This window comes from Puma concolor, chromosome A3 (assembly GCF_028749965.1).
Source record: "Puma concolor isolate L17-30 chromosome A3, mPumCon1.1.hap2, whole genome shotgun sequence".
Classification (NCBI taxonomy): Eukaryota; Metazoa; Chordata; class Mammalia; order Carnivora; family Felidae; genus Puma; species Puma concolor.
The window spans coordinates 80,114,656-80,133,959 of record NC_141669.1 but is presented as its reverse complement, the minus strand read 5'-3'; the positions used below and the strand labels follow the sequence as shown (position 1 = coordinate 80,133,959).

The 19,304-nt window shown below is 46.2% G+C and overlaps 1 protein-coding gene across 3 annotated transcripts in view; it reads left to right on the top strand.

Moving 5' to 3' along the window:
* The window catches only part of CRACDL (CRACD like), a 140,790-nt gene that overhangs the window by 110,352 nt on the left and 11,134 nt on the right, over positions 1-19,304 (top strand). For all 3 annotated transcript variants that reach the window (XM_086701293.1, XM_086701292.1, XM_086701294.1), the window contains one exon: positions 199-1,759. In XM_086701293.1, coding sequence (XP_086557419.1) covers positions 199-1,759 — 1,561 coding nt within the window. The remainder of the gene's footprint in view (positions 1-198; positions 1,760-19,304) is intronic.

The following is a 19,304-nucleotide window of genomic DNA, read 5'->3' as shown; positions in this document are numbered from 1 at the left end:
CTGAAAGCTGAACTTGTAAGGCAAGATTCCAAACAGACCAATATGGGAGTTATTAAGAGACACCCTACCCTGTGTCACTGCCTGCTTAGGTGCCAGCTTTAGAGACACACTGTTTCCTCTTATACAAAATGGGAATGTCATAGGCATTTGACATATTTGACATGATGATGCTGTCTTTGTCCTTTTTATCTCTGCCAGCGAGCACAGTCTGAATCCCTGAGTGATCTGACGTGCACCCCAGAGGAAGAGGAATATGATGATAAGTCCTTACCCAAAGTCAGCACAGAAGAGAACCCCAATTCTGCACAGCAGGATGTGGGACTCGACAGAAGCCCTGAGCCTGGAGGACTAGCCACTATGCTGCAATCTGGGGGGCCACGGGCTAGGCGGGCACGCCTGCAGCACTGCCCTGCACTCAGTGCCAGCGCCGAGGAGGAGAGCTTCCTTGGGGATAACACCTCAAGCCGCCCAGCCACCCCCGAGGTCATTGAGTCCGAGTCGGGCCCAGTCCCCCGCGCGGAGTCCCCATCTCTGCCAGAAGGTTCCCCGCATCACCACCATAATCCTGACAGCGAAATCCAGAGGGAGGAGCCGTCCCTGGAAAGCACAAGTCCCCCAGCCAGGGAAACAGCTGATGAGGTGATTTGTGCTTCTGGAGACATCGAGATTCGATTATCCCCCTCCATCCCCGAGGGGGACACGACGCCTCCCGAGACTGACCCTGCCGTCACCTCGGAGACACCCCCTGGTCTAGATGGGCCAGACCAAAGTGTCCAGAAGGAGGTGGAGCTGACGCTGGAAGCGCCCGAGCCCGAGGGAGCAGGGAAGGGATCTCCAGAGACCCCTGCCCCAAGCCCCTCGGCTCCCAAGAGCTGCTTGAAGCACAAGGCCCCGGCGGTGAGCGAGAGCCCCGGCGCGCCGGCCGCCTGCGAGCCGCCTGCGGAGGAGCCCGCTCCCGGTCCCCTGGACGGAGAGGCCGAGCCGCCCCGGGCCGAGCCCGCGGAGCCCCCACAGGGGGGACCGGAGAGGCCGGCGCCCGAGCGGAAGGTGGAGCGGGCAGGCAGCGAGCTGCGGGCCGTGAAGTTCTCCGTGTCGTCGGGCCGGGCGTGGCCGCGCTCGGGCAGCGCCCGCCTGTTGGAGCACGCGGGCCCCGCGGGCGCCTTGCCGGTGCGCCTGCCGCTTCTGAGGAGCAGCCTGGCCTGGAGGAGCGAGGCGGCGCTCGACGACCTGCGGGCGCCCCCCGAGCCCCACGGCGGCGGCGGCTCTCGGGACTCGGGGGACGCGGCGGCCGGGCCGGGCCGGAGCCCCCGGGACGCCCCGGGAGACCCCTGCCCGGCGGCTCGCGAGCCGACATCGGGGGAGGACAGAGGCCCCTTTGCCGTCAAGCTGCGCTCCACGTCTCTGTCCTTCAAGCACAGAGAGGCGTCCTCTGCCGAAGCAAGAGGGATAAAGAGATACAGCGCTGAAATCCGGTTAGAAAGAGGGGGGCTGGCTTTGCTCCCCAAAGACGAGAAATGTCAGGTCGCGAAGGCCCCCTCCCCTCGAGGGGCACGGTCCCCGCACGAGCAGGGAAAGGGGAAGGCTCGGCCCTCGGAGCCGCTCAGCTCCAAGCCGCCCCTGCCCCGGAAGCCGCAGCTGCAGAGCCGCCCCCTGCCGTCCCCGGACGCGGGCCCCGGGGAGCTGGTCAAGGCCGCGCTGCCCCAGGACCTAAGACGGGAGACCCGGTCGGCAGAGACGCGGTCGCCGCACAGGGCAGCTGGTAAGAGCTCGCGCCGCCTGATGGGGAAGGGGCAGGGCCGTGGGCAAGTGGGGCGTCCGCAGAGTATGCAAGATCTAAGGGCGAAAACGTCGGAATCCCTCTCGGTACCACTAACACGGTTCATCCAGAGTTATGAATAGAGACCAGAGAAGGGGGAAACAGAGCAGGATTTTGTGGAAGTTCGGAGAAGTAAGGAAAATGTAAAAACCCATCTTGCAGCATATTCCCGGAGAGGAGATGGGCTGCTCAGGGGATCATTCAAATGCTTCTATCATTTCTTAAGATCGGAAGCTCAGTGAGTTCCAGAATCTTGGGATATGTGTACTCTGGTAGAAGGAGGTACTCCTGGGGCCTACAGCACTTCTTGGTTATAAATGAAGCATCTGGCTCCTCTGTCATTTAGTGTCCTTCTGACCTTCCCCCCACCCCACTCCCCAAGAAAGAATTTTTTCCTGTTTAATAATCAGGCTCATGTGGCCCAGCCTCATGCGGGAAGCATCCCATTTATTGGAGTCACGAGCCTTTTATGTAAAAGGACAGCCCCTCCGGGTGGGCGTTAACTTCCTGTCCCAGAAAGGAGGTGGTGTGAAGATTGGGGCTGAATGGAAGAATCTTCTAAAGCAACTGCCCTTTAAAATGAGCAGAGGCAAAATAGATGACCTTTCTATGTCTTTGACATTTGTCACTTTTTATTTATAGTGTTTCAGATGAAACATATCTGTTGGAAATGGGTATTTGTGGTAGAGCTAAATCATCTTTCATTGCTGGGTTCTTTTATTAATGGAAATCAGTGTGCCAGAAACGAAACTACACGGACCAGTCGTGTGTGCATGTGATGAGGGCCCTAAAGAGAAATTTTCCATGGCAAATTTTATTTGAAAAAAACCAAAACTTTCAGGATGTTTTTAAGTGGCTATTCTAAGTCCAGGACTCCACTTTAGTGCTGCATTGTGGACAGAGAGGAAATAGGACGCAGTTGTTCTCCTAGGGACCCCACACCCTAAAAGGAAGGTGAAGTGCACACGTAAGAAAAAATTAGCTCACAGAAAGCAATGTAAAGACAGTTTTCAAAGAAACTCTTATCTTTTCTGCTTTCATCCTAGGAAGTGAAAGTGTGTGTGTGTGTGTGTGTGTGTGTGTGTGTGTGTGTGTGTGTATAGTGCTTTAAGTTCTTAAGGTGACAGTTCCAGGGAGTAGTGCCAGGAGAACCCCCTGAAGGAGCCCACATGCATGGCCTTCCTGATCCAAGGCCCCTTGGCTCAGCTGTAATTTTTTGCTGCTGCTACTGTCGCTACATTAGGCTAATTAGCAAGGGAGCTCTGGGAGAGGTTCAAGCTGTAGCTGATGATCCACTCTGCAGATTTCCAGCCAGGTTATTGAAGCTATTGTAGAGTGCTTCAAAAACCCATTAAAATATCAAGGGAGGAGGGGGTTTTCTCTGTGCAGATAAAACCCTGACATCAGCACCATCCACCTTCATGGCCTGGAATTGAAAATGTCTCTCAAGGGCTTGCTGACTGAATGGAACTTAAACACAGGATACTTGGGTTCATGGTCAGAGCTGGAAAAGAAGCTTCAGAGGGCAATGCTTGACATATTAATAATTTAAAACTTCCTCAGCCTAAGCTGTGAGAGTTTAGGCTTGTTTATTGTCAGATGACTGGACTGGTCTATAAGGACCTTATTTTTTTTCTTTAATTTATAAAATACGGTATTTATTACAGCTTTACTTAAAAGTATAGTATAAAAGAATTGTCCACTTGTTAACATTCTCTAAGTGACAGAAATAGCCAATCCAGTTGAATTCCAAGGTGAAAGAATCTAGGTTCCTTTAGGGCAGGGGTAGTGATTTTCATTTCAGTGCAGAGAGAGGAAGGGAAGAATTACCCTCATTCTGCTTGAAACCATCTCTCTCAAAGTGTGGGTGGTATTTGAAGGGTGAGTGTCAGGTTGGGTTTTGGCTGCTGCCTGGGACCTTGGGGTCTAGGGCCTGCCTCATGCAGACCAGAACAGAATCACAGGGTCTGTGTTGTCAAATCCCATTAGTGAAAGCAGCTTCTATCTTCCCCAGACACTGGATCTGCTTGTGGTTTAATTCATTCTTATTACTTCTACTGCCATCCTCACTGCTCCCAAAATATAACCACTGGAAGCAATTAAATTCATATAAGACATACATATAATAACAGTTTTAATATCAGTATTATTCAGTTTTCCAGAAAGGCCTAATTACTGCTGTTTATTATCTTGTGGTGGCAGGCACTTTACCCAGAGCTCCCAGATGGGCTGCCACCCCTGTACGCCTTCCAGGGGCGCACACACCAGAGAGTTAGGTCACCAAGGTGTCCCAGATGGGTGCACAATCCTACCTTCAGGACTCAAGCACTTTGTCCCCCGCACTCTGCTTATTCTTCCTCCTCTCGTCCACATTCCCACCTTCCTTCTCTGAAGGCATGAAAGAATCCTTCCGTGGGGGAGGCAGGGAGGATGCCCCAGTTGTTGCAGTAAACAGAGGAGCCCAGCTTTGCCAAGTGGGCTGGACCTCACAGGGCCATGTTGGGGCGGTTCTGCAATCCCAGTACCGTATGTGCTCATTAGTGCAAACAAGACCATTAATAGGAGGTTAACGGCTTGGGGTTACCAGCCTTGTTCACTTGTGCAGGACATTACCCATCCTCCTGGTAAGCCAGTCCATCCCAGAGTCTAAATGACAGGTCAGGAAAAAAGAGATTCTTGTGTGAGAAAATGGTAAAACATAGGAAGTATATAGAAAAAAGCCACCACTTAGGAGTCTGCTTTCTAGATGTTATCCCTGTTGTCCTTTCCTTCTAGTCATTCTTCTTTGTGTGTGTGTAATTTTTGTTTCATTTGGTTGTGGTCACATGTTGGGTATTTTGGAGAATAGTTGGACAAATTGCCATTGTCACCCAGGAGCCTCATTTGACAATGAGCCTCAGCCTTCTGTCTAAGCTCATTCCCTCCAGACTGGGCGGGTGATACAGTAGCACACGCAGACCTCTGAACCTCTTTCTCTAGACTCTGGTACTCACTCATTCATGTGTTCATTCTTACAAGAAATATTGCATATATTTCTGTGATACACACAGCACTGTGCTGGCCCCCAAAAGGCCATCAGGAAAAGCATGAGGACCTCGCCCTCAAGGAGCTTACCAGTCTAAAGGGCCAGGTGGCAGCTGGATGCCACAGGGGAGTGTAGATAGATGCCCATCTTGTCTTTGGGTGTCAGAGGCATTTTCTGGAGGAAAGGAATTCAAAGAGACTGTCACCTACTCTATGACAGTTACTTTAGTTGTATTCAAGTTCATTTGAGTAGAACATAAGGAGTCTTTTTTTGGTATCATGCTAAAAAATATTCAGTTGATCACTGAACAGTGCAGGGGTTACAGGGACCAACCCCCTGTGCAGCCAAAAAATCCACCTGTAATCCCCAAAATTTAACTACTAATAGCCTACTGTTGACCTTTTATCGATAACACAGTTAACATATATTTTGTACGTTATGTGTCTTATATAGTGAATTTTTACTATTAAGTAAGCTAGCTAAAAGAAAATGTTATTAAGAAAATCATAAGGAAGAGGAAATACGTTTATAGCACTATATGGTATTTAGAAAAATTCTCATATATATGGACCTTGGCACTTCATACCTGTGTTGTTCAAGGGTCAATTGTGTTTATATATCTTGAATTCTTAAAGAAAAGAAAAGAAAAGTCTGTTCACATCTCCTCCTCTTTTCGGCCTATCCTTCCCTTGACAGTCCCTTCCTGACCAAGTATGGTCAACATCCTGGGCCTCCATTTCTCCACCTTTCCTGTGCTTCTCCAACTGCCTATATTTTCTCTTCCTTGGCTGCCTCTCAGTGCACCAAACTCTCCTCAGTGCCCCCAGACAGAAAACATCTCATATTCCCACCTGTTGCTCAAGTTCTCTCTTCCTTTGACTCCTTCAGCCACAGCAAGCAGTGCTTAACCGTCTGTGGGCATCCCTGTCTTGACATCTCAACATTCATAATTATCCATACCTCCACCAACCTCAATCACTTTCCTTTTCAGTTACCTCATCTATCCAGATAAGCTAAAGAACTCAGAGTTATCAAAAAGATTTTAACATGGAAAAAACACTGAAAAGTCTAAAAATTATAAAGAAAAATCACTTTGTAATCCTACTTCTTTAAAATTCTGTAAAAAGGGACTTACATTTCTGACCAAGGTGAAGTAAACACACACCACCCTATGTCTCCCACTGATAAAATTTAAAAGCCTTGACAAAATGCATGAAGTGAATGTCAGAGAATTCTGAAAGGTAGGTAGGAGCTGGTGGGCTGGGCAGAGAGATCAGGACTCTGAAGACCTGCCTGCCTTGCCTCCATGGTACCAACAACCTCTGCAGACCCCCGCTCTTGTGACTCTCCAGCCCTACTCCTCCTGCTCCCCACCACCACCAGCACCAGCCCTGTAGGGCAGTTTGTTGGACAGTCCTGGCCCTACTCCATGTGAGCACCAGCAGCTAAGCAGCAAGCCCCTCCATGTGGTGGCACAGCCTGCAGGCTGGAGCCCTTTGGGTTCTCTCATCACTGCGCCAGGCAAATGCTAGCAGCAAACTGGAACTTCTTGTCCTGGTGGCTGTGGCAATGGCATCTTTTAGGGCAAAGCTCTTTTAATCCTTCCAGACCTACTCAGATGAGCACCACCTCCATCCATAGCAGCATGTGGGGTTCAGAGCCCTTTGACTCTCTGGGCAGCACACCAGCAGAGATCTAGTAGTGAAGCCACAGCCCCTCACAGCAGCGGCCACAGTGACAGGTTGTGCTTGTGGTGGTCCTGCAGATTTCTTTCTCTTGCCCCCTGCCCTGCAGAGTGCTGGTCACTGGAGCACACAGCAGCACAGAGGGTAAACCCTGGTTTTCTAGCTGGAAAACCGGAGGGTGGGAGTGGAAATCACAGAAGGGAGACACCTGAGAAAGGATCCTTACCTAGGTGCATGAGGTCAAGAGTTTGTCTCTGACATGCATCTGCATGAGACTGACTAGAATCAGTGCAGCAGAACCTTTGAGAATTTTAATAGGACCGAGTGTGAACAAACACTCAAAATGTCTAGGATACAAACAAAAATTGTTCAACATACCAAAGAATCAGGAAAACCTAAAAAATTTTCTAAGAAAAGACACCAACATTGAGGTGATTCAAATATTAGTATTATTAGAAAAAAACTTTAAAGCAACAATTATACCATGATCTAAGAAGTAAAAGTGAGCACTCTTGAAATGAATGGGAAGCTGGACTTCAAGCTATATTACAAAGCTGTTAATCATCAAGATAGTATGGTACTGGCACAAGAACAGGCACTCAGATCAATGGAACAGAATAGAGAACCCAGAAATGGACCCACAAACTAATCTTTGCCAACTAATCTTTGACAAAGCAGGAAAGAATATTCAATGGAATAAAAACAGTCTCTTCAGGAAGTGGTGCTGGGAAAACTGGACAGTGACATGCAGAAAAATGAACCTGGACCACTTTCTTACACCATACACAAAAATAAACTCAAAATGGATGAAAGACCTAAATGTAAGACAGGAAGCCATCAAAATCCCAGAGGAGAAAGCAGGCAAGAACCTCTTTGACCTTGGCTATAGCAGCTTCTTACTCAACACGTCTCCGGAGGCAAGGAAAACAAAAGCAAAAATGAACTACTGGGACATCATCAAAATAAAAAGCATCTGCACAGCGAAGGAAACAATCAGCAAAACTAAAAGGCAACCAACAGAATGGGAGAAGATATTTGCAAATGACATATCAGGTAAAGGGTTAGTATCCAAAATCTATAGAAAACTTATCAAACTCAACACCCAAAAAACAAATAATCCAGTGAAGAAATGGGCTAAAGACATGAACAGACACTTCTCCAAATAAGACATCCACATGGCCAACAGACACATGAAACGATGCTCAACATCCCTCATCATCAGGGAAATACAAATCAAAACCACAACGAGATACCACCTCATACCTATCAGAATGGCTAACGTTAACAATTCAGGCAACAACAGATGTTGGCGAGGATGTAGAGAAAGAGGATCTCTTTTGCACTGCTGGTAGGAATGCAACCTGGTGCAGCCACTCTGGAAAACAGTATGGAGGTTCCTCAAAAAATTAAAAATAGAACTACCCTATGACCCAGCAATTGCACTACTGGGTATTTATCCAAGGGATACAGGTATGCTGTTTTGAAGGGACACATGCACCCCAATGTTTATAGCAGCACTATCAACAATAGCTGAAGTATGGAAAGAGCACAAATGTCCATTGACGGATGAATGGATAAAGAAGATGTGGTATATATATATAATGGAATATTACTTGGCAATCAAAAAGAATGAAATCTTGCCATTTGCAACTACATGGATGGAACTAGAGGGTATTATGCTAAGTGAAATTAGTCAGAGAAAGACAAAAATCATATGACTTCACTCATATGAGGACTTTAAGAGACAAAACAGATGAACATAAGGGAAGGGAAACAAAAATAATATAAAAACAGGGAGGGGGACAAAACATAAGAGACTCTTAAATATGGAGAACAGAGGGTTACTGGAGCGGTTGTATGAGGGGGGATGGGCTAAACGGGTAAGGGGCATTAAGGAATCTACTCCTGAAATCATTGTTGCACTATATTCTAACTAACTTGGATGTAAATTTAAAAAAGAGAGAAAGAAAAAAAAATTTTTAAAGAAATGAATGGGAAGATACAAATTCTCTGCAAAGAAATAGAAACTATGAAAAAAATACAGACATCTTAGAACAGGAAAACACAGTATCAGAAATAAGATTTATTAGAAAAACTCCTTAGTAGAATAGAGATGACAGAAGAGTCAGTGAACTTCAAAACAGATTAATAGAAAATAGTCTGAGTACAAAAAGGGGGGAAAAAGCCTCAAGGACTATTGGAACAATATGAAAAAGCGTTAACATTCATGTCATAGGAGTTCAGAAGGAGAAAAAGACTTGAGCAGAAAAAAATATCTGAAGGAATAGTGACTAAAAACTTCCTAAATTTTTGAATTTAGAAGTCCAAGGAGCTCAGGTGAATTACTTTTGCACTTTTGTTTTGTTTTTAGAGCTGTATTTACATGCGTTTATTTCATCTTTTCAACAAATGATTCTGGAGCATGTGAACATCTAAGCAAAAATATGAACCTTGACTTAAGTCTCACATCATGTATCACAGTTAACTCAAAAGGGGTTCAATGAGTTAAATGTAAAGTGAGACCAGAAGACTTTCAGGAACTTAAGAGAAAATCTTTGAAACATAGGACTAGACAAAGAGTTCTTAGACTTGACCGCAAAGCATGATCCATAAGAGGAAAAACTGATAAATTGGACTTCACTGGAATTAAAAACTTTTGCTCTGCTGAAGACCCCGTTAAGAGGATGAAACAAGACAAGCTACAGAATACGAGAAGATATCTACAAACCACATATCCCACAAAGGACTAGTATCTAAAATATATAAAGTGTTCTTAAAAGTCAACAGTACAAAGCAAAGAAATACAATTAGAACAAGCAGAAGACATGGACAAATATTTCACCAGTGGGAATACAGAGATGGCAAATAAGCACGTGAAACATCATTAGCCATTAGAGAAACACCAATTAAGACCATAATGAGGTAGCATTATACACATATTAGAATGGCTGAAACAAAGCTAATATGACCATGCGCTGGGGAGGAGGCAGAGCAGCTGGAGCTCTCGTACATTGCTAGCGGAAGTGCAGAATGGTGCAGTCACTTTGGAAAAGTTTGGCAGTTTCTTACAAAATCAAATACGCTTACCTTATAACATAGCAATTCCACTTCTAAGTATTTATCCTAGATAAATGAAAACTTAGGTTCACATGAAAGCCTGTACATGAATATTTATGGAAACATTGTTCATAATCCCCCAAAACTGGGGACACTCCAAATATCCTTCAATTGGTCATCCAAACAATGGAATATTACTCAGCAATAAAAAAGAATGAACTTCCAGTACACACCGTAACATCTTAAATGCATATGCTAAGTGAAAGCAGGCAGTCTCAAAAGATTACAAACCGTATTATTCCATTTATATGACATCTGGATGAGGCAAAGATACAGAGAACAGATCCGTAGTTGTCATGGGCTGGGGATAAAGATAGGGTCCCTACAAAGGGGAGGCATGAGAGAATTCTTTGGGTGTTGACATTGTTCCATATCCTATTTGTGACTTTTTGTAAGACTCTAAGGGTATTAAAACTCCTAAAACCCTGTAACAAAAATGAATTTTACTCCATGTAAATTTTTAAATAATCTCTTAAATGATACAAAAAAGTGACAGTGACCTTCTCTCCACCCATTCTGAATATCTCAAATCCCACCCACAGAAGGAACCACCACCAGCTCTTTGCCATGCCAGTAGCAGTCAGAGCTGCATCAGTATGAACAACACACAGATGAATCCCCCCTTTTTTTAATCACAAAAATATTATACATGTTGGCTCACAATTTGATATTTTCACTCCACGATAAGACATGGGCCTCTTTTCTGATCAGAGTGAGTCACTTGACCTCATTCCTTTCAAGGGCTGCATAGTGCCTGTACCATATTTTATTTAACCATTCCCTACTGAAGGGCATTCTGAGTGTGTTGAGGTTTTTTTTTTTTTCCTTTTGCTGCAGTAACCATTCTTGTCTATTTTATCTCTATGGAGTTACACTGTTCCTTCTGTAGGATAGATTTTTTTTTAATGTTTTTTTAATTTCCTTTTGAGAGAGGGAGAGAGCGAGCAGGGGAGAGACAGAGAGAGGGAGACAGAAGATCCAAAGCAGGCTCTGTGCTAACAGCAGAGAGCCCAACACGGGGCTCGAACCCACGAACTGTGAGATCATGACCTGAGCTGAAGTTAAACACTTAACCTACTGAGCCACCTAGGTGCCCCTAGATTTTTTTTTAATTCAAGTTAGTTAACACATAGTGTAGTCTTGGCTTCAGGAGTAGAACCCAGTGATTCCTCTCTTACACATGACACCCAGTGCTCATGTAGGACAGATTCTTAAAAGTGGGCTTTCTGGCTCAAGGGCATGTGCAGTTTTTAGCTTCAGATTGCACCCCCCCCCATAAAGGTAGTACCAATCTACACCTCTTTGCATAGAGTAGAGAACCTCTCATTAGCACTAGATGAAAAAATCACAGGTTTTTTTTTTCAATCTGATGGATGAAAAAGGTCCTCCTTGGTCAGTGGGTCCTGGCCATCTTAATGTGAAGTGTCTTTATCTTGCCCCCACATCAGCTCTTTTTTTTTTTTATGTTTGTTTATTTTTGAAAGAGACAGAGTGTGAGTTGGGGAGGGACAGAGAGAAGGGAGACAGAGAATACCAAGCAGGCTCCAGGTTCTGAGCTGTCAGCATAGTCAGATCTCTTCGTCTTTAACCCAATGCCCACAGCACTTCCCTGCAACTCTCTCTTCCCAGGTCTGGGTGTAACCATGGAGCTTTCCTCTTTAAAACTCTCTATACCTTCCCACTGTATATGCCTTCCTGGGGGTGGGGGTGCATTTAGGGCTTTGTGGATTCTGGCCAAGGTTGACATTTCAGCCTTCCTAAGTTTGCCTGCCACTCATTCACTTCCTCTGACATCTCCAGCCCCACCCGTGTCACCAGCTTCCCTTGGCACTCTGCACACACTCCTGCTTGCCCTGAATGCACTCTGCATTTCTGAACTCAATCTTGAGCTCCCTGGGAACATCCACATTTTTGTTTTTCTCTATGGAGTATCTGTGCTTGGGGGTCTTGTGGCCTGCAGTGGGTTCCCCACGGAACCCCGCTGTGGTTTGCATGGACAGGTACAAGGGCAAGGCAGGGGGCTGGGTGGTAAGATTGAAGAGTGTGGGTTTGGAGGTTTTACTGCAAGGTCCACCTTTCAGGGGCTGTGGGATTTTGAGCAAATGAGATTCCTTAACCTCTAAGTCTTAATTTCCTCCTTTGTAAGACGAAGTTATTAGTAATGCACAGGGCAGCAAAAGCTTTGTAACTACAATATGTGATGTAGTTTCCAACAGTACAGTCATAACTTCCTAAGGATGTACCAAAATATACTCATCTGAGTTGCATGGAACAACAGTATATGGGAATGGGATTTTCTCTGTCCCTGGTGAAACCAGCGAGGGCACCAACGCATAGATACGAGAACCCAGAGAGAGCGTGTGTGTAGAATATTGTGAGGAGTCCACCCCACCCCCTGAGAATATACAGGGGCCCTGAGAGGGGAGAGGAAGAAGGGGGATTTGCAAAACACTTTCTTCCAGGAGCACAGCTACAGTTCTGTGAGCCCCCAGCTCAATGGGGTGGGGTCAGGAGGCCTCCCTTGTCCAGAGTCTACAAAGGGGCCTTGTGTGGGACTTCTGGGAGAGCTGGACAGGTGTGCCCTGCAGCTGGGAGACCAGTGCTGGATTAAGGCCACCATGGTTGCCACATAACACACCTGTGCTCCCAGAGCCCTGCCTGATGTAGAGGGCAAAGGGACACAGCAGCAAGAGCAGAGGAGGAGCTGAGTCACAGCCAGAGAGGCATAGCTGCAGATGAGCATCCCTGGCTCAGTCTCAGACACCTGCCAGCCCCAGATTGGATGGACCCCACTGAGGCAATGGTAGGAGCCAATCACAGGAGAACCCTGCCTATTCTCCTCACCTTTCCTCCTTCCCAGACCCTAAGCACTTGGGAAAGGACCTCCCACCCCAGCTCAGACAACCTGCATTCAGGGGAACAGGAGACTTAATACTGACTCAACCTAAAATCTACATCATATTCCAAAGTGACCACAGTGACTGCTAGGACCTGAGAATGACTAGGAAGATACTGAGAATCTTCTGGCTCTATCTGAGGAGGGGTGATGGACTGTAGGAGATCAGGGTCATGCTGTGCTTTGCTCTGTCTAAAACTTGCCAGCCCAGCATTCAGGCTCCTGCAAAGGTGCAGCCCACCTCCTAGGGTGTGGAGAGGCAGTGCCCCCCACCATCCATCTGCATGCTGCTGCCACTTCAGAGTGCACGGCAGCACTTTCTCCAGGGCAGCCATAACCTCATGCAGGGACTGAATTCCCCTATGCACTTATCCCAGGGCTGGTGGGAGAAGAGTGCACTTGAAGAGAGACGGCAGCGTCTTCATGACACTTCACTTCTGTCATGAAGTGTCATGAGTGTCCTGGGCAGAGAGTGCCAAAAGCCTGAGCAGTAAGACCATAGTTGAGGACTGTGTGGGCATCAGTGGGGTGGTCCTGGGAGTAGATGTCCAGATACAAGGCAGGGGGCACTGGCTGATTTCAGGAGGGGAGGGTTCACCAGATCCTGGAGCGGTGGGGGGTGGAGGGCGGGGGCATCAGCCCAGTTCAGGAACTGGACCACCTGGTCAGACGGGTGCTCGGTGTTGCCAGAAGGCAGCATCATGGGCTCTCCAAGGCTCCCTCAGGCTGGAAGTTTGGAGCAGCATTGATATCACTGCTTCCCAGTGATGGACGCAAATTGGGGTCATCACCCCCACAGGTTCAGGTTGATGGGTGCAGGGTGAGCCCCAGACAATGGGAGTATTAAAGACTCCACAAGTGATTCTAATGTGTGGCTAGCACTGAGAACGCCTGTTCTTGGGCAGCACTTTCTCAAACTTACAAATGTTTGTGAATCTCGTTAAAATGAAGACTCTGATTCTGATGGGGACAGTACTGCTGGTGTACAGACCAACATTTGAGTAGCAAGGATCTAGATCTGCGTTAACCAACATGGAACTGTTAGCCTCATATGTCTGTTTATATTACTTTATTTTTTTATGTAAACTCTCCCCCCCAACATGGGGCTCAAACTCACTATCAGTGAGTCTCATGCTCACTGACTGAGCCCACTGGGATCCCTAGCACGTGACTATTTAAATGTAAACTTGAATGAATTAAAATTAAATTTAAAACTTCAGTTTCTCAGTCATACTAGCCACATCTCAAGGACTCAGCAGCCCCATATCTCATGGCTAGCTGACAGCACAGAGATCATTTCCATCGCGGCAGAAAGTTCTGTCGGATGGCACTCTTTCAGGGCAAGTAGAATCTTCTTGACACCCTGTAAGGGTTGTGCTCTGTGCTGTTCCCAAAAATGTGCCTACTGTCAAAGCATCATTACACTTTCACCTGTGTGTGTGTGTGTGTGTCCGTCTCCCTCACTACATCAGCTTCCCTTAGTCAGGGTCTACAGTGGATTTACTCACCACACTTATACACACTCTGTATAGTGACAATAATAGTTCATGTATATTATGCACTCACTAAGTGCCAAGGCTCATATTAAATGTTTTACATTTTATTTTTTTTTAATTTTTTTTTCAACGTTTATTTATTATTTTTGGGACAGAGAGAGACAGAGCATGAATGGGGGAGGGGCAGAGAGAGAGGGAGACACAGAATCGGAAACAGGCTCCAGGCTCTGAGCCATCAGCCCAGAGCCCGACGCGGGGCTCGAAATCACGGACCGTGAGATCGTGACCTGGCTGAAGTCGGACGCTTAACCGACTGCGCCACCCAGGCGCCCCTAAATGTTTTACATTTTAATTTGCAACAAGAATCCTATTTTATAAATGGGAAAGCTGGAACTTAGGCCAAAGAACTTGCCCAAGGGAACATAGCAGGTAAACTGTGGAGGGGAGTGTGGAGCCACACAGACTACCTCTGCAGCCAGATGCTCTTCACTGTTATGCTATACTGTGGTGGTTCTCAAGTGAGGACAACTTTGTCCCCCACAGACATTTGGCAGTATCTGGAGACATATTTGACTGTCATGACTGTGGTAAGAAGGAGGCACTACCAGCATCTAGTGGGCAGAGGTTAAACATACTGCAGTGCACAGGAAGGCCCCCAGCAACAAAGGATCATCCAGCCCCACCTGTCAGTAGTGCCAAAGCTAAGTAACTACTGTTTGCCACTCAGTGAGTAGATTATAACAGGGAGAGAATGGTATATAGGAAAGTTGTGGGGTCATACTCCTTACTATGAGAGGGTGTGTGATGTGGTGAATGAAGAGTAGAGGAAAAGCCTGCGTTTGGCAGTGTGACCCTGGACAAGTCCTTTACTCCATGAGATTCTGTGTTCCTGTCTCTGAAATGGGGATTGAAAGCAGGGTTGTGAGGTTCATTAGGAATATGGTATTGCTCTGAAAATCAAGACTGAATAAACCTGAGCTGTGAACACTTCTTGGGTGGGGAGAAGTTTCCCTACCTGTTCAGGGGGAGTGAGGGCAGCCCAGAGGTAATAGAGGAAGGAAAATCTAAGCTCTGTGTACAAGGGCTATCCCTCAAACTAATTACTTGTTCTCTAGTGACCACTTGAGAAAGATCTTGCAGAATTCCAGCTGCCCCTGGAGATCTGCAAAGAATCCAAAGTGAGGTGTTTGTGTACATTTTGAATTATAAGAGAGTGCCATGTAATATAATAGTTTTGCTACCTTTTCTCCATCATCTGCTGTAGCTAAAAATTATCTTCACATTAACAGTGCCTTTCCATCCCCATATCCTTGTAAGGTCCCCATTATATTACCTGGCGGTTACTGGACAGCAGCTGTCTCTATGCTCAGAGATGGACTTTGGTCACTGCCTTCTGCTTAGAGGCTGTTTTAATTGCACGGACAGTGGCAGTTAAGCAAATGGGCTTTGAGTCCAAGCATGTGTATCACAACTCTGTGTCCTTGAACCTGTCTCTGGCTTCCTGGGTCTCCACTTTGAGATGTAGGGATCAGGGTGGGCAGCTTGGGAATGTCTGCCAGCCTTTACATGTGAAGGCTGGGCAGCTGCACCTGAAGTTCAGCAAAGAGCCTGGCAAAGCATCAAATGCCTGGGGCACCCCCAATAAATGTGCTTGCATGTGACCAGGTTCCTGACCTCACACATCCAAATCCCAATACAATTCACAGTCATTTTTAAAAATGTTTAGGTTTATTTTATTTTTTAGTTTATTTATTTTGAGAGAGAGAGAGCAGAGGAAGATCAGAGAGAGGAAGAGAGAAAGAGAATCCCAAGCAGGCTCCACACTATCAGCACAGAGCCTGACAAGGGGCTTGAACTGATGAACCATGAAATCAATTACCTGAGCTGAAATCAAGAGTTGGAGGTGTAACCAACTGAACCACCCTGGTGCCCGACATGCATTGATTTTTGTTTATAAATGCTTTTTCACAGATTTTGCCTATGAGCAACAGAGTCTTAAAGCAGTTATAGCTAGTGCTGTAACAAGAAAAAAACCAGGCAGACCCCAGGACCCCCCCTGGGAAAAAGACTCACATCAGTTCCCACTGTGGAGGCCTGCACAAATCCCTGCCCTGGGACAAGGACTGACCACTCTCCCCTGGTGAATATGCTGTGACATTGAGAAACCTGACTCCATCGGCCCTTTCACCAGGACTGAATCACTTATACAACCATGACTTCGTTATCAGTGTTGTTTGCCCTTCGTGGGTGAGCAAGTGTAAGATGTTCCCTAGAGACTTCCCACAATACCAGGGTAAAGGGCACAGTCTTGGCCTTCACAGGTTCTCACCTCTTATGATAGAAACAAGCTACCAGGACCATTTAAAACAACAGTGGCATTTTTTTTCCTGCCATGGGGGTTTGAAGATCACGAGAGAGACAATCTGTAGGTCTGAAAGTGGGTTTCAGGAGCTGGGGTGAGGAGGAGACCCTGGCAGCGCCTCCTGACCTTGGAATAGGGAACAGCGGTAAGGACAGTTTGGCCCCAGTGGCCAGGAAAGAGGCTCCCAGACATAGTAGCTGCCCTCCTTGAGAGCTCCATTTTGCCAGGGGGCTGTGAAGAGAGTGTTTAGAGAGGCAAGTTCTCTGCCCTTGCTGATCTTTGGGGTCTTATTTAGGAGAGGAAATGGAGAACGGATTCAGGATAAGCCTTCAGAGGATGGAGGGAAGAGGGAGATTCGTGGGGTGATGGAGGACAGCAGTAGGAAGGCAAGTGGGCCAAGGACCTCAGGATGCTTTTGAGGTCTGAGGGGAAGTGAAGAGGATGGGAAGCTTCTGCTGACCAGGGAGAGGGCATCCTTGAGAGAACCCTCACTCCCTCTGGCAGTAGCCTTGCCTAACTGCAGTGTGGAAATAGCTCCACAGTGCAGACTTGCCTCGTTTCTGTATTTCGACAGAGACCCGGACTCCTTCCTGGCTGCTATCCAAGCACCAAGCGAATCCCGGTTATCTTAGAGTAGTTTTTGTGGGTTGTTTTTGTTTTTGTTTTTAATTTTTACTGAAGAGTGATACATATGCAGAGAAATACACAGATCATGTGTGTCTCAGTGAATTTTCACACACCAAACACACCAGACAAGAAACAGAATGAGACCAGTACCCCAGAGGCCCCTTGTGTTTCCTGCCAGCAGGCTCTGGAACTCATTCCCAGACTGTGGAATATGTGCTAGCTGTCGAAGGATCCCTCAATCTCTGATTGCCCTTGCAGGAGACCCGGTGTGCAGTGCACTGGAGAGATGTGTTAGATTAGAAACAGCCTTCCTGTCTGTAGACTCAGCACTTGCCAAAGGGCCTGGTGCCTCGTGGGCACTCACCAGGTACAGTTGATTCTCATTATGTGTAGTAGTTATGCTCCATAAAGTTGCTGTGAACAGTGAATTAGTGAATACTGAACCATAGCTCCTAGAAGAAAGAGTAGAAATCAGAGCTAGTGGGCCTCTGATTACAACATTTTGTCAAATGATCAGCAATACCCTTGTTTTATTTGTGTTTGTGTTTAAGACACTGTACTGTATGTATTGTTGATTAATTATCATCCCACTCACAGCCAACAAAACTGAAACTCATGCCTGAATGAAGTTCATTTGATACACATATTTCCTCTGTGACACACCTAACAGCCTTTTTGTGGTCAGGAACACCAGACAGCACTTTAGCACTAGACGTGGGGGCTATTTTACAGTAAAATCACCCCCAAAACCCCATAAAAATGCAAAAAATGTGGCACCAAGTATACCTCAGAAAGGACATTTGTTCACAGTATGAGAGCAGAAACAGGAAAGAAACAGAGTCTCATCAGCTGGGACCGTGCTTGTCCAAAGACTCGAATTTTTCACTTCTCTGCACATGTCTGCAAATGACCATGAATGGTCATAAGAACTGGTGTGGGCGTTACAAATACATTATAGTGAGTAGGCAAATTCACAAATATGGAATCCGCAAACAGTGAGGACTGACTGTATTGGTTAAATGGGAAAGGTAGGAATGGCAATTAGTTCAATCTGGAGGTGGAAATAGAACACAGCCCATCACACATCATTCAGAATGGGAGCTTACTCTGTGAAAAGCCCTCACTCCCCAAACGCTCAGCACAGTTTTGAGACAAATGCTCACACAAGAATTAAAAGCCCAAGTTCCACTGTAAGATCACCCAGCCTGGCTCATGGACAGAACTGGTGAAGAGCGACTGCAGACTTTGCAGGCATGTATTGATCAGGGGCTATCTGTGTAAGCTGAGATGGATAATCACTCAGTAAATGCTTAAAAAAACACCAAACCCTCAGCTTTCATATAGGAAGCCTGGCATATAGGAGCATGTGGGTGGCTCAGTCGGTTAAGCATCCTACTGTTGGTTTTGGCTCAGGTCATGTTCTCACAGTTCATGAGTTCAAGCCCCATATTGTGCTCTGTGCTGACAGCGAGGAGCCTTCTTGGGATTCTGTCTCCCTCTGTGTCTCTGCCTCTCCCCTGCTCATTCTTGATCTCTCCTCTCAAAAAAAAAAAATATATATATATATATACGTATATATAAATATATGTGTGTGTGTGTGTGTGTATGTGTATAAACATTAAAAAAAAAAAAAGAAACCCTGACATAAACCCTTAACATAGGTGAGGTCCCATGTGTCCCCAGAGCCCAGGACCCCACCCCCACTCCAGCAATCTCCTTAGTGTGTGTTTACACACGTCATCACCTCCATGTAAACCAGGTCTGTGGCAGAGGACCTGAAGGGGAGGCAGAAACGGAGGATGTTTGCTGTTGTTGAAACACCTAGGCACTGTTCTGGCTTCGGCTAATTGTGACAGATGTTAATGATACATGCACGTTAGATCAGAAATCTTAGAGCGTAAACTCAGGCCTCTCCTTCCACAAAGAATGTTTTGCAAAGCTGGGAATGAGCCATTGATACATATTTTTAAGATATTTAAAATGACAGCGTAACGGAAAAAGATTCCAAGAAGCGTGCCAAAGTGTTAGCACACTCTCCTGGGTTATTGATTTATGGGAAATTTCCTTCTCCTTTATACTTTCATCTGTTTTCTGGATTTGTACAATGTGCATGTGTACTTTTATAAACAAGGAAGACATTTTGCGAGAGGAAAAAGATTCATAAAAATTGTGGCTCCAAAAATTTTCAAGAGACGTAAGAATCCTGCTGTCCCCTGGGTGTTGTATGGAAACCAATTTGACAATAAATTTCATATAAAAAAAAAAAAAAAGAATCCTGCT